Source organism: Hyaena hyaena, unplaced genomic scaffold (assembly GCF_003009895.1).
Source record: "Hyaena hyaena isolate Hyena2069 unplaced genomic scaffold, ASM300989v1 scaffold_793, whole genome shotgun sequence".
In the NCBI taxonomy this organism is placed as follows: Eukaryota; Metazoa; Chordata; class Mammalia; order Carnivora; family Hyaenidae; genus Hyaena; species Hyaena hyaena.
This window is the reverse complement of record NW_024081426.1, coordinates 557330-572321: the sequence shown is the minus strand read 5'-3', so window position 1 is coordinate 572321 and position 14992 is coordinate 557330. Positions and strand designations below refer to the sequence as shown.

The following is a 14992-nucleotide window of genomic DNA, read 5'->3' as shown; positions in this document are numbered from 1 at the left end:
GGTCAGGGCAGCAAAAGGATTTAACATCCACATTCATTTGAAAAACAGAAGCTAGAGGAGTATCAGGGGGGAAATGGAGACCGTTACAACATTCCCTGCTGGTTGGAGTAGTATTATTATTAAATAATATTTTTATTAAAAATTTCTAGACCATTTGGTAGTTAAAGATATTTATACACCAGCCTTCGTAGTGTCTCAACAAGGCACTGAATCTCTCTCTGCGGAGCCGCATGAGCCCTGAGAGGCTCCCACCTGAGTGTAAGTCATGTCAGCATCCCAGCCACTCTCGCTCTCGCGCGCTCTCTCTCCCTCTCTCTCTCTCTCTCTCTCTCTCTCTCTCTCTCTGTCACACACACACACACACACACACACACACACACACTGTTTGTCATGTGGAGCCAAGGCAAATCCTGGTCACACCCATTTCAGAATGTTGAGAACTTTGTCTCGATTAAGCTTGTCTTGTTCAGACTTGAAGCCTGAAGGAAAAGAGATAACAGACCCCAAGTGGAGCATCTAGAAGGCAGGAGACTGAATAAATGGAGGAAGAGGTGGAAGGAGTCACACAGAGAATGCCCCCAAGGCCATGACTCTGGCAAAGCAAAGGGAGATCGTGGGCACCCCTAACTGGGAAATGATACTGCCTGGTAAATACGGGGAAGCATCATTAATTTCATTCTGGAAAGGACCAGAAGCTCAGCGAGGCCCACGCTGGCCCTGGGAGCTGTTTCTCTCTGGTCCAGCTTCCTCCCTCCACTTGTGCCTGGGCCCCTCCCCAGAGTGATCCTGACTCCTTCTTGGGGAGGATCTTGGGAAAAGGGGGAGCTCCTGCTCTCGTGTGGTCTGAAGGTGCACGCTTGGCTTCTCCAAGCAACTTCCCAAGCAGGACGCCCAAGAGTGGAGAAAAGAGCCTAATCTCCAAACAAGAGCATGGGAGACTCTCTGCTGGGAGCCTGCTGAGCATGCCCACTCACTCACGTAGTCTCTCTGCTAATGGAGGTTTGCACACAGCCATCCTGCAAGTGTCCCTCATTTTCACCTCTCTCTAAGCCCCATCCTCTGCCTCCCTCCCCATGCTGCTCTGTCTGTGTCGAATCAGCAGGGATAATCCTGGGCAGCTCTGTACATCTGAGAGGCTGTGACTCTGAATCTCGAAATCAGGTTTATTTTGATGTTGACAAGAAGCTGCACTGAGCTGCAGCGGGGCCTTGGGATGCTGAGGCAGCCAGAAACTTCTTCCCTCTTCCCATTGCCTGGGACCCTGGGAAGAAGTCCAGCAGGTGTATGGCCAGTCCCTAATCGTCACTGGCTGTTGGTCAGGGGAGGGCTCACCTGATGTCATGAGGCTGAAGGCTGTTCACACTGCAGTGGATTGCCTCAAATATGAACTTATTTGGAGATAGGGTCTCTGCTGATATGATTCATAGTGTAGGTCCCAAATCCAATGACTAGTGTCCTTAGAAGGAAGAGGGACATTTGGGAAATTTGGACACAGAGAAGACAATCATGTAACAACTGAGGCCAGGATTGGAGTGATGCAACTTCAAGCTGAGAAACTCCAAGAAATGCCATGATGTGAGCCACTAGAAACTGGCAGAGGCAAGGAAGGATTCTTCCCAAGAGCCCACAGAGGAAGCATGGCTCTATGGACACCTTGACTTTGGACTTTGTGCCTCCAGAACTAGAGGAATAAATTATTGTTTGAAGCCACTCCGTTGGTGCTGATTTGTTTTGGCAGCCCTAGGAAATGAAGGGGAAGAGACTTGCTAAGAACAAAAACCTTGGGGACTGCTTAGAGTCACATGAAAGACATTTGGTGAATAATGTGTGGGGCTGTAAGATGCACATGAAAAAGTGAAATCATGTCAACATTACAAAAGGGGGGGTGTTCGATAGTGTGTGCATACATTGGTTAAGGGAGTACCTGTGGAGTGCCAGGGGCTGGGCTCTGGGGACATCTGGGTTAGTAAGGCCCCATGCTGGAGATGAGTGGGACAGACAAGACAGAACCAAACTTAGTCTGATGCAGTGCTGGGTGCACTTCTGGACACGGGTTCCAAGTACCAGTACTGGAATTACTTCCAGTAGGGATGACGGGACCAGAGAGGAACTTAATAAATATATAGGGAAGGATGGGGGCACCTGGGTGGTCCATTAAGTGTCTGAGTTCAGCTTAGGTCATAATCTCACCGTTTCATGAGGTTGAGCCCTGCATCAGGCTCTGTGCTAACAGTGCAGAGCCTACTTGGGATTCTCTGTACCCCTTTCTATCTGCCCCTCCCCTGCCCATTCTCTCTCTCTCTCAAAATAAATAAACTTTAAAATAGATAAATAAATATATCGGGAAGTACAGAGGGAAGGGAGAAGGAATTTTGGGGTGTGTGAGAACAGTGATATCAGCCCCATCTCCCATATGCACTTAGTAAATGTTTCCAGATAACCCCCCCGAGCCACCTCAGGTTTCGTGGCCTCGACTTTATGGTGCATCCTAATAAGGCATTGTGTTACAAACTCGAAGAGTTACAGGCAGTAAGAAACCAGAAAGAGCTAAAATCCCTTTGCTTCTTGCCACCCCTTTGTATTTGTTGAACATTTACCAAGCACCGGGCACTGGGTGACAACCAGCACAAGCCAACAAAACACAAGGCAGCTTCTTGCCCATTGGGGGCAGTCTAGCTGACTAGAAGGGTTCATGTTTGACGTAAAAGCTTTCAGGTTTCCTAGGTGTTCTTGGATTTTATTTTTGATCCTCTTGAGACACATGGGGCTGTGTAGAGATGGGTCTCCAGGCATCCTCAGAGTGGCAGTTCCCCAAGCTATCTTCATTTGTCCCTCTTTTCACTACATTCAAGATGAAAAGCAGTTGGAGCCACAGCTAGGCAAAGACCATCTTTGTGTTTTTATTAATCCCTTGGCAGGTGCTGCCTGGCTCCTAAATGGACCGTCACTGTTACTGACCAAAAAAGAGGCTGACAGAGGCTTTGGTGAGTTTTGGTCAGAGGTTTGGTCAGTTCGTTATTCAGTTAACTGTTCCCAGGCCAAAGAGGACTAATAGTGTTTGGCAAAGACAACGCGTGGTACCTGCACCAAAACTTCAGTTTAATGCAAACCCAATTAGCCAGGAACCTCAACCAGGCAATTCTTTGTTTGACAACATGCCCATCAAGGGGTGGGGGGAGGGAATCCTAAGAAAATGGAGCTGTCTGTTATAGATCAATTTTTTAAAAGCCCTTTGGGGTATATGTACCATTTTATTTCTGTCTCCCGCAGCTTCTAAATCTGCATAGTCATAATTGATAAACAAAATGATCACCTGGAGGTGCCTTGGGGAAAGGTTTAATTCTGTTTGGTAGGCAATGCTTCACGAGGCAGCAGACAATTGGAAAACTGCATTTTTAGAGAAGAAAAATGTCACCAGGAATTGGAGGAAAAGTAAGCATTTTCTGGCTAAGTATCAATTAAACAAAAAATTCAATTTTCCAGAAGACACCTTTTTCTTCAACCTTGCAGTTAATTGTGCTTTGCCAAGGTTTCCGGTGGATATTTGACGACTGCTAATTATTTACACTGGACCTCACCACACCCAGAGATGCTGCTCTTGCTTATAACAAAGACCATTTGCTATTTCCAGAAGCTTCCTGAAGAAATGCCAAAGAACTACATCTGAAGTTTCAGAAACTTCCATTTGAGAACAGTGAAGAATACATCCTGACATAGGTTATTTTTTCATTGTGAGCTCATGGGTAGGGAAGGGCAGGAATATAAACTCTACGAAGCGGGGACTGTTTCTGAACATGTTGGGCAGTTGTGAACCAATGGTTTTCGAGTATTTAATCCCCAAGGCACATCCCCAAAGTTGTGCTTCCTCTAAACCAATGGGTAATGATGAATGTGTGGCTGGAAAGGTGGGTGGGCTTCTGTGTACAGGCTGAGATGGGGCAAGATAGGAAAACTCCAGAAGACACAGGTTTCCATGTTTCGTCCTTAGGGCCATTCTTGGGGTCGAAAGTGTCTCCACCACCACCCCCGCCCTGCTCTTGCTGTTACAACCACTGACTTTTTCTGCTGGTGAAGTAGAATACATGATGCTGAATCCCAGTACAAATGCTGTCACTCAGCTCCCAGAGCTGCCTACACCCTTGCAGCGATTTGCTTTCTACCACAGCCGCTGTTTGGTGTCTGTGACCTCATGGCCCAGGACACCAATCCTATCCTTTGCCACTTTGTGACATTAGTGGCTGCGATGGTCCCACATTTACCAGTCACCAGAGAACCACTGCCTGCTGGTTGGTGCCAGTATTGGCTGCTCCTTTTCTTAAGTTTAACTCCTTCTATCCCAAAGTAAACACTCCACTACAGCAATAACCTTTGAGATTTTACAGTTTGAAAGGTGTACTTTTGCAGTATTTCCTCAAATCTGTGGAATCAGATTATCTTGCGCCAGTTCACATTTGTCCCTGAAAGGGGTGGAACTTGCTCAGGATGGAATTTCCCACTTTTTTTTTTAGGAGAAAACTAGAAAATCTCAAAAGAATCCGGGACAGCAAGGCGAGAAATGAATCAAAATCTAGCCTGTCTAGTTAGTACCTAGTCACACTGTATACAAGTCATTATAAATGATTTATTAACTCAACAAACACTGGTAAGCATTAAATATATATTTGCTTAATGAATTGTTGTATGCATTAGCTACTTGTTAGGCACTGTGGGATATTACAGTGGAAGAACTAGACACGGTTTTGCCCCTCAAGGAGCCTGTTTGATGGTGGGCGGGGTGGGCAAGTAGACTGGCATGGTGAGAATAATTAATTTTAGAGACTCCTCACTGTGTCCCTGGCACTGCAAACTCTCTTGATGGGTTCTATCAGTTCATCTTTACTGCAGCTTTACTAAAGCCATTCAGTTACTATCTCCTTTTTAGATATGAGAAAGCCCAGGTCCAGAAAGGTTCGGAAACTCACCCCAGATTATACAGCTAGCAAGTGCTAAGGTCAGAAATCAATCCCAAGCAGTCTGACTCAGACCTCACACTTTAAACTGCTGTGCCACTGGGGCAGCTGTGGGCGAGCAGAGGAGTGGATGGTTTGGGGAGGTAAAGAATGTGAAAACTGGGTGATTGGTTGGGAGGGCAAGGAAGAACCAAAAACAAAGCCAAAACTCCCATATTCAGCAGTGAGGAAGCCAGTGCCTTTTGCTGAACTAGCACCTTGGAGACAAGCAAGTTGCTGGTGAGAGTGTGGAGGAATGACCACAACAATTTGGGTCACGTTGAGTTTGAGATGCCTGTCGGACATTCAGGTAGATTTCCAAGCAAGCTATTGATGATGAGGCTCTGTTATGCTGGTGGAAGAAGCCCCGGCTAGAGATGGAGAGTTGGCTATGGTTAGAATAATGGTTTGTCCTAACCACTGGATGGTTCAAAGCTTTAGTAAGGGGCTAGCGACTGTTTGCAAATATTTTGGTTTTATTCTTTATGTTTGACTCTTTTTAAAATTTTAAATCTATGACGTGGGTTGTTATATTCACCCCCTTTACCCTGCCCCCAAAAACATATATCAATGGAGAGAGAGAGAGGAAGGACATGGATTCACTTGAAATGGATGGAGGAGTCTCAAAGATGAAGATACAGTTACTGATCCCAAGCACTCATTGTGTCATACAGAGGACTAGAGAGAAGTGGTCAGTTTATGCCCTCTCCTCTTCTCCCTGATTATTAACCCATCACATTGTACTTTATTCAGGTCTCAGAGACTGTCTTACGGCAAGTCTAGGAGCCCATTTTAAGTCATCCAGAGCGACTCGAACCTCTGTGTCCAAAGATGTGACCAAACATCCCAATAGACTGATCTGAGCCAGAGTGCACAGATGGAAATGTGAATTCGGATAACTCCAGGGCGCCCTGTGTGACCAGGAGGAGGCTGGGGAGGGAGGGGGTGGAATCAGGGTGTCAGGGGGACTCCAGGGTGCAGTGTGCTATGACTGTGCTTCGTTTGCCCCACGTCAGGCTTCTTTCCTGTAGATCCTACACAGTCTCCAAGAGCTAGGATCTAATTAGTTTGCATTTGATTTCTTTGCTGCCTAATGAACTACCTCTGTAGTCCTGGCTGTGATGTCATTAGCATCTCATTGCCTTGGGCACCAACTCAGGAGAGAGATTCTTAAACAGTCCCCAAATCCTACAGGAATTGTACCAATTTACTTCATAACAATGAATCTACCTCCATGACCTGTCAGAGCAGAGCAGACCCTGTATGAGGATGGGTCCCTCACTTTTATCATTCTCGTATGCTCCTGAGTCTAGGTGGGTCAGTATGTGCATGCCTAAGGCCATGAGTACATCCACAATGAGATTCAGAACATTGAGGATGCCAATATTCTCATTCCACAATATTCTATTGAGGAAATTCATCCACTGTGTGCTGTAGGATACAGATTTAGCCTAAAGCAAATGGCATTTATTTATAGCAAACTGTATTTGCAAAATGCTTTGCAGTTTTGGGGTTGTTAACTACATTCCAGGTTGGCTGTTCTTCTACTTATATGAAAGCTAAGTGTCATGGCAGAGCTCCAAAGCCTCCCTGAGAGCAATTAGATGAAATCTGCAGACAGGAATAAGAGGGGGCCACACCCCTTATGGGCACCTGGGTGCCCTTGATCAGAAGATACCTTTGCCAATTATAATCTTTTAAGAGCTTAAGTGTAACTCATTTCTTATGTCCAGAGTCTCGTAACTTGTTGAAATCATATATTCATTTTATTAAGAAACAAGGTAGTGTCTTAAAGTACTAGAGAATTTCCACCCGGGATCTAGAGGGCAGAAGAGATAAGAAGTAACCAGAGTGGGAGGTGGAGGGCAGAGCAATTGAAGGAAATAAGATGGGATCTCCTCCTGTGACTCTCCACACATTCTCTCTACCTGCCTCTCCAACACTGAGGGGGAGTTAAAAGCAAACGTCAAAGATCAGACTCCCCTTAAGCTTGTAGCATTTGAACTACTTCCTCACTTTGCCACAGACATGATGGTTATAGGTGCTCTCTTTGGGCAAAGGGAGATTTATCTGGGTTTTCACCACCGGACTCCATCATTTTAAGGAGTATTTCCCAATTGTGTCTTTAACTGCGCATGGAAAATGCATTTTCTCTTTGAAAAATCTCTCTCACACACACATCTCTATTCTTTGCTGGAGCCCGAATGGATGGCTTTGGGAGTTCGCTGCTCATCACTTCTGTATAAATCCAGCTCCTCTCTAGACAACTCCATACTGTGAGATGAGGGGCCTACAGGGGCCTTCAACAGGGCCTGCTTTCTATGAACCTGAATGTTTTCAGAAGAAGGAAAATAGGATTCTGGATTAAAGCAAGAGTTTGGTGGTTTGCCACCATCTTCTTTTGCATCCTCCTTCCCACGCCTCCCTTCTCCCTAACCTTGCACCTACCCAGGGCTGGAGGATATCGAGGGGGATTCGTGGGGTCTTGATTTTGATTGGAGCAGTCAGAAGATAGCTGTCAGGGAAGAGCCCCTCAAATGGTTACAGCAATTACAAGCCATAACGATGGAGCGCTGGAGGGCTGGGAGGTGGTCACTCAGCAACACTGTGTTTGGGGAATCAGTGCCCTCTAGTGGCCGCATCCATCTGTCAGAACGATGGGCAGGCGTCCTATACTGAAATGTGTGGGGTGTGTGGTGGGGAAGTGGGGAACAGAGTCCCTGGATATTTGGGGATTAAAGGTGAGAGGAAAGAAATTTGGTGGCATATTATCTCGGCTTACAAGTAAATTTTACTCCATGTGAAGGATATCAAGGGGGGATTTTAATTTTCTCTGTCTCTCAGAATTACCCATCTCTCACTATTGTTTCTCCTCAGGATACATTTTATGGAATTAGGCTACTCATTAATTTTTTATTATTCCATTGAAAAAAATGATACCATCGCAAACATTTTTAAGTTGCCAGGTGTTACTTTTCTGTTCAGTTTATTTTCTGTGGTGCCAAAGTGGCCACACAGAATTCATTGCAAGATATTTCCTCTCACAGAAGTCATGGTAGACTTGCTATTGCCATCTAGTGGTCATTTCGTGGGACCTCTTTTCCCAGCCTCTGTTGAATACTTTCTCCACAAGGAGGGCTGTGGGCTGCTGAAGCGAATCTGACTCTATGGGTCATGAGGGCTCTCGAGGAGACCCTCAAACTCTCTGGCAAGGTTTATGCAGTAAAAGTTTTTAACCTTTGTCTTGAAAAGATGCACTGTGTCTTTACTGATTTTTTAAAAAATTTCACTCACTTTCCCATGCATGAAAGCCGCCTTTTCTAGAAATCATATCAAGAATCCAAGACCTCATTCCCCTCACTTATCCCTGCCCAGTCTGTATAGCCTGTTGAAGAAGACTGAGGCCTGTCCAGGGGCTCAGGTGAGGAGAGTCCTGCCAGATTGTGGTCACTTTACAAATACTCCGAGCCCTGGGATTGACTGAGTTGCATAAGCCTGAATGTCAATCAGTATTTACATGTGGCTCAAGTGACTGTGGGGCTAGCTGATGTGGACTCCTGGGCCTCCCTATTTGATAGCATCATTCTTGGTTTTGGTGTGTATAGTTACGCAGTTCTTATAAACTAGGAAAAGCTTCAGGTCCACTCTGGGTTTGTGATTAAACAAAGAGCAAATGTGAAATGAATTGTGTCCCATGTTTGCAGTCACTGAGTGAGTCCTTTGTGTTAGTGAGCGGGAGGAAACCCGTGTCAGTGGGGCCTCCAGGTAAAGATGCCTCATCCACATAATGAGGATGTTCATCTGGGAGACAACAGTGCCAAAATGTCTCGTGACGTTTCCAAACGTGCTCATATTACATAACAGACAAGAGGGAGGTGAGCAGAGAGCTCGCTGGACCCCACAAGAGAGAACCTTGTTATCAAGTCAATGAGTTGTATCACAGTCACCTTCTGGAACCTCTTTGCAAACAATTCCAACCATTTCCTCCAGAGATCTGACTTGTCAAGTACTGCATTCCTGATCAGTCCAAGACAACCAGAATGCATGTTCTAGATCTGCCCCTTGTTTTCTTCACACACACACACACACACACACACACACACACACACACACACATAATTTATTGTCAAATTGGTTTCCATACAACACCCGGTGCTCATCCCAACAAGTGTCCTCCTCAATACCCATCATCCATTTTCCCCTCTCTCTCACCCCCCATCAACCTCAGTTTGTTCTCATTATTTGAGAGTCTCTTATGGTTTGCCTCTCTCCCTCTCTGCAACTTTTCCCCCCTTCCCCTCCCCATGGTCTTCTGTTAAGTTTCTCAAGATCCACATGAGTGAAAACATATGGTATCTGTCTTTCTCTGACTGACTTATTTCACTTAGCATAATACCCTCCAGTTCCTTCCACGTTGCTGCAAAGGGCCAGATTTCATTCTTTCTCATTGCCAAGTAGTATTCCACTATATATATAAACCACATCTTCTTGATCCATTCATCAGTTAATGGACATTTAGACTCTTTCCATGATTTGGCTATTGTTGAGAGTGCTGCTATGAACATTGGGGTACATGTGCCCCTATGCATCAGCACTCCTGTATCCCTTGGGTAAATTCCTAGCAGTGCTATTGCTGGGTTTCTATTGTTAATTTTTTGAGGAACCTCCACACTGTTTTCCAGAGGGGCTGTACCAGCTTACATTCCCACCAACAGTGTAGGAGGGTGCCCGTTTCTCCACATCCTCGCCAGCATCTAGAGTTCTCTGATTTGCTCATTTTAGCCACTCTGACTGGTGTGAGGTGGTATCTCAGTGTGGTTTTGATTTGTATTTCCCTGATGAGGAGGGATGCTGAGCATCGTTTCATGTGTCTGTTGGCCATCTGGATGTCTTCTTTAGAAAAGTGTCTTTTCATGTCATCTTTCTATTTCTTCACTGCATTATTTGTTTTTCAGGTGTGGAGTTTGGTAAGTCCCTTATAGAGTTTGGATACTAGTTCTTTATCTGATATGTCATTTGCTACTATCTTTTCCCATTCCTTCAGTTGCTTTTTAGTTTTGTTGATTGTTTCCTTTGCCATGCAGAAGCTTTTTATCTTGATGAGGACCCAATAGTTCTTTTTTGTTTTTGATTCCCTTGCCTTTGGAGATGTGTTGAGTAAGAAATTGCTGTGGGTAAGGTCAAAGAGGTTGTCTTCTGCTTTCTCCTCTAGGGTATTGGTGGTTTCCTGTCCCACATTCACATCCTTCATCCATTTTGAGTTTATTTTTGTGTATGGTGTGAGAAAGTGGTCTGGTTTCATTCTTCTGCATATTGCTGTCCAGTTCTCCCAGCACCATTTGTTAAAGAGGCTATCATTTTTCCATTGGATACTTTTTCCTGCTTTGTCAAAGATGAGTTGGCCATACATTTGTAGGTCCAATTCTGGGTTCTCTATTTTATCCCATTGGTCTATGTGTCTGTTTTTGTGCCAATACCATACTGTCTTGATGATTATAGCTTTGTAGTATAGGCTAAAGCCTGGGATTGTGATGCCTCCCGTTTTGGTTTTCTTCTTCAATATTACTTTGGCACTTCGGAGTCTTTTGTGGTTTCATACAAATTTTAGGATTGTTTGTTCTAGCTTTGAGAAGAATACCGGTGGAATTTTTATTGGGATTGCACTGAATGTGTAGATTGCTTTGGGTAGTATTGGCATTTGAACAATATTTATTCTTCCAATCCATGAGCATGGAATGTTTTTCCATTTTTTGGTGTCTTCTTAAATTTCCTTCATAAGTTTTCTGTAGTTTTCAGCATACAGATCCGTTATATCTTTGATTAGGCTTATTTCTAGGTATTTTATGGTTTTTGGTGCAATTGTGAACGGGATCAGTTTCTCTATTTCTCTTTCTGTTGTTTCATAATTGGTGTATAAAAATGCAACCGATTTCTTTTTTATTTTAATGTTTTATTTATTTTTGATAGAGAGAGGGACAGCATGCGCAGGGGAGGGTCAGAGAGAGAGGGAGATACAGAATCTGAAGACAGGCTCCAAGCTCTGAGCTAGCTGTCAGCACAGAGCCTGACGCGGGGCTTGAACCCACGAACCGTGAGATCACGACCTGAGCTGAAGTCGGACGCTTAACTAACTGAGCCACCCAGGTGCCCCAGCAACCAATTTCTGTACATTGAGTTTTGTACCCTGCAACCTTGCTGAATTCATGTATCAGTTCTAACAGACTTTTAGTCCAGTCTGTTGGGTTTTCCATGTAAAGTATCATGTTGTCTGCGAAAAGTAAAAGTTTGGCTTCATCTTTACAAATTCTGATGCCTTTTATTTTGTTGTATGATTGCTGATGCTAGGACTTCCAACACTATATTAAACAATAGTAGTGAGAGTGGACATCCCTGTCGCATTCCTGATCTCAGGGGAAAGCTCTCAGTTTTTCCCCATTGAGGATATTAGCTGTGGGCATTTCGTAAATGGATTTTATGATGTTTAAGTAAGTTCCTTCTATCCCAACTTTCTCGAGGGTTTAAGAAAGGATGCTATATTTTATCACATGCTTTTTCTGCATCTATTGACAGCATCATATGGTTCTTATCTTTTCTTTTGTTAATGTGATGTATCACATTGATTTGTGAATATTGAACCAGCCCTGCAACCCAGGAATGAATTCCACTTGATCATGCTGAATAATTCTTTTTATATGCTGTTGAACTCGATTTACTAGTATCTTGTTGAGAATTTTTGCATCCATAATCATCAGGGATAGTGGCCTGTAGTTCTCTTTTTTTTTGCTGGGTCTCTGTCTGGTTTGGATCTGCCCCTTCTTTCTAAAAGCCCAGTGGTCTCCATGAAATTGTTTCATGTTCGGAACTGTAGTGGTGTCACAAAAAATCAGGGGTCTTGTAAGGAACCAAAGGCAAAAGCAGACTTGGTTAGTGGACTCTACATCCATCTTCCTCTGGAATGAAGAAGTTAAATGGGAAATCATGAAGGCTTGGAGGGAAAATATCAAGCAGTGCTTTCTTCCATAGGGAACAAAGTATTATGTTCCGGTAGGCATTTCTCATCTTTGACACCAAAAGTAAGCCAAGAATTTTTCTAACTACCTTTCACTCATCAATCAAGGGCAATATGAACCTGTCTCTTTGGAATGCGTTGGAGTGCACATCTTTTTGAAAAAGCCAAAACCACCTCTGATTCTTCAATACATTGATGAGTAATGAAGTAGAGAAGTCCTCTTCCTCCCCCAGTGACTTAAAGGCTTTGGAATCTGGCAAAACTGGATTCAAATCCCAGGTCCTACCATAAACTACCTTGTGTGATCTTAAGGCTCTTGGTCTCATTTTCCTCATGCATAAAATGTATGCAATGATGGGAGTCCATGCAGAGAATTCTCATAAGGGTTGAAAGAGGCCTGGACTAGCTCGCACTTCATAGTTTAGGTAAATCTTACCTATGGTTAAAATTAAGAGTATTATGATGGTGATTGGACATGCACTAGCCACTGGGTATGTGTTTAAAAACATGTTGCCATCACACAACACTAGTGGTAGGTACTAGGAATATCTTCGTTTAACAGGTGAGGGATCTGAGTCCTTGAATAATCACTGTTGCTACTACTTGTACTACTATAGTCATAGATCCTGCATAGGCATTGCAGATGCCTCCCTCTGAGGGATCAGGGGAGCTGATGATTCTCCAAAAGGAAACAACCTGATCTCACATTTGATGGCTGTTTCTAACTCTGTAGGTCACTGGGAGCATGGGTTCCCCACATTGAATGGGACAGCAGACTCACATCTGTAACCCGTCAGTGACATTTGGTGACCACTCTACGATTTGACTTCGGCACTCAGGAGCCACAAGATGATGCAAGACCTTTTCTTCCATTATCCTTGCTCACTACTCCTTTTTGTTTTGTGTCCGGCAGGCAACTCTCCATCCGACGAGTCAGAGGAACGGGAAAGAGACCCTAAGGTGCTGACATTCCCAGAATACATCGCCAGCCTGTCAGAGTCTGGCACCAAGCGCATGGCAGCTGGGGTCCGCATGGAGTGCCAGAGCAAGGGACGGTGCCCCTCATCCTGCCCCCTTTGTCATGTGACATCCAGCCCTGACACTCCTGCTGAGCCAGTTCTGCTGTAGGTGACCAGAGCAGCCCCCATCTATGAACTGGTGACCAACAACCAGACCCAGAAGGTAAGAGGCCTGGGACTCTTGACTCAGAGAGGCATCAGCAAAAACAGAGGGCTTTCCAGGTAGATTGGGGAAGTGACGGGGTGTAGTTGAGCTCTGTGCTACAGTATAGACAGTGAGACTTTTTGTTGAGCTAATCCAGGCACATCATTTGCTTAGATTTGCATGTTTGCATATGAAATCAAATTAGTGCATCCACAACACCCATGGTAATGACTCAGGAGTCACAACTCAGCGTTAGTGTAGGTCCTTGGACAACAAGGGCTGAAAGGAAGAAGGTGGATAGGGAGGCATGGCGTTTGTAGTCACTAAAGTCATTGTTCAGAAAGCCTCAGGGGACAGTTGTGGGAGGAGGCTCAGCTCCCCTAACAGATCCCAAGCCTGGACCAGCTGTGAGGTTAGGAGGAGTGCATAAGGCCCAGTGTCCAAAGAGAAGGGTCTGGCCTTGGCCTGGAGGGGATGGTTTTCTGCCCATCACTCTGACTTTCAGAACAAAGACTATAAAACACCGTATCCATGCAAATCTTCCACCTCAAATAATGCTGCTAGGTCATGACATTTCTCAGCAGCTCCCCTTTCCCACTGCGGCTCCCTTTCCAGAGGTGTTATGAGAAAATGAATGGACCCAAAGGGATGAGCTGGAGAAATGTGGCTTAGCTCATCTCCTAGCTCTCTGATCTCCTCAAGGACAGCTAGAACAGAGTGGGTCAAACGCACAACAGCAACGGTGATGATGATGAGGAGAATAAAAACACAAAAGTTCAGGGTGCGGGACTTTTGAGACTACAGGCAAAGATGGCCTTGGGGACAAGATAGTAGAGTCAGAGCAGAGAGCTGTTTACCTGCCTGAGACGTGTGTCCATTTTGGTGGGGCTGTAATTGCTTTCTCTTTCCTCATTTAAGGGACACTTGGTGTGTTTCGTTGTTTCATAGGTGATGCTCAGACCCACAAGGACAGATTTTGCACGCGTGGGCTTCTCTCACCTTTCCACCTCTGCCACAGACATTTCACTGAGTGTTTGGAAATGAGCTTTCTCATGGGAACAAAAGGATAAATGGTTCCTTTGGCCTATAAATTCCTCTTCAATCTAGTAGAAGTGACTGGAGGAGGGGGGCTCACAAGGATGATGAGGACGGGGTGGTGTCACTGTGGGGACCCACAGTGGTGGCTTTAATCCAGCACCCTTACCTGACCCACTTTGTCTTCTGCGAGCACCCAAGGCTGCTGGTGCCCCAGGAGCCCCTGTGCACTTGCCTGGGAACGGAAGAGGCAGGGAGTGTGCTCCCTGTGCTCCCGTGTTGTGGGGCAAGTTTGGTGGGAGAGGAGGACGGAGGCCCTGGCTTCCTGCAGGGGCACTGTGATCATGCTGGGGGAGCTGGAGGAATCTTCTTCAGCCTCCCCCTCTCTGGATCTCGTACTTGCCACATCCTGGCCCCTCCTTGTCTCCCTGCACTGGTTTTAAGAGAGGGGTTCGGAGACACTATGCATCTGGCTGTAGTTGAATATTTTAATTTCTAAACACATAGACAGGGTGGCCCAAGCTGGTCCAGTCACCATCACATATTTCCTCTCTCCTATTCTTCAGACGCACTCTGTCTTCTCTGCTCATTCTCTCTACTCCTCTGCTTTTTGCTTCTAATTTTCTCTTTCTCTCAAAGAATGAAGATGTGGAGTGCAGAAGCAAAGGAGGGGTGGGGGTGCTAAGTCACGACAGCAGTAGCCTGGTGTGTGTTCTTATCCCTACCTCTCTGGCGTATCTGGAACCAATTTTCTAACCTTTCTGGTTCTTCTTGGCCTCCTCCTCTTGGATCAGAT

At 45.2% G+C, this 14992-nt stretch overlaps 1 protein-coding gene across 1 annotated transcript in view; it reads left to right on the top strand.

Moving 5' to 3' along the window:
- ASTN1 (astrotactin 1) overlaps nucleotides 1–14992 on the top strand; it is a 189172-nt gene that overhangs the window by 141489 nt on the left and 32691 nt on the right. The window contains 1 exon segment of the mRNA XM_039219144.1: nucleotides 12911–13179. Within this exon segment, the coding sequence (XP_039075075.1) occupies nucleotides 12911–13179 (269 nt within the window).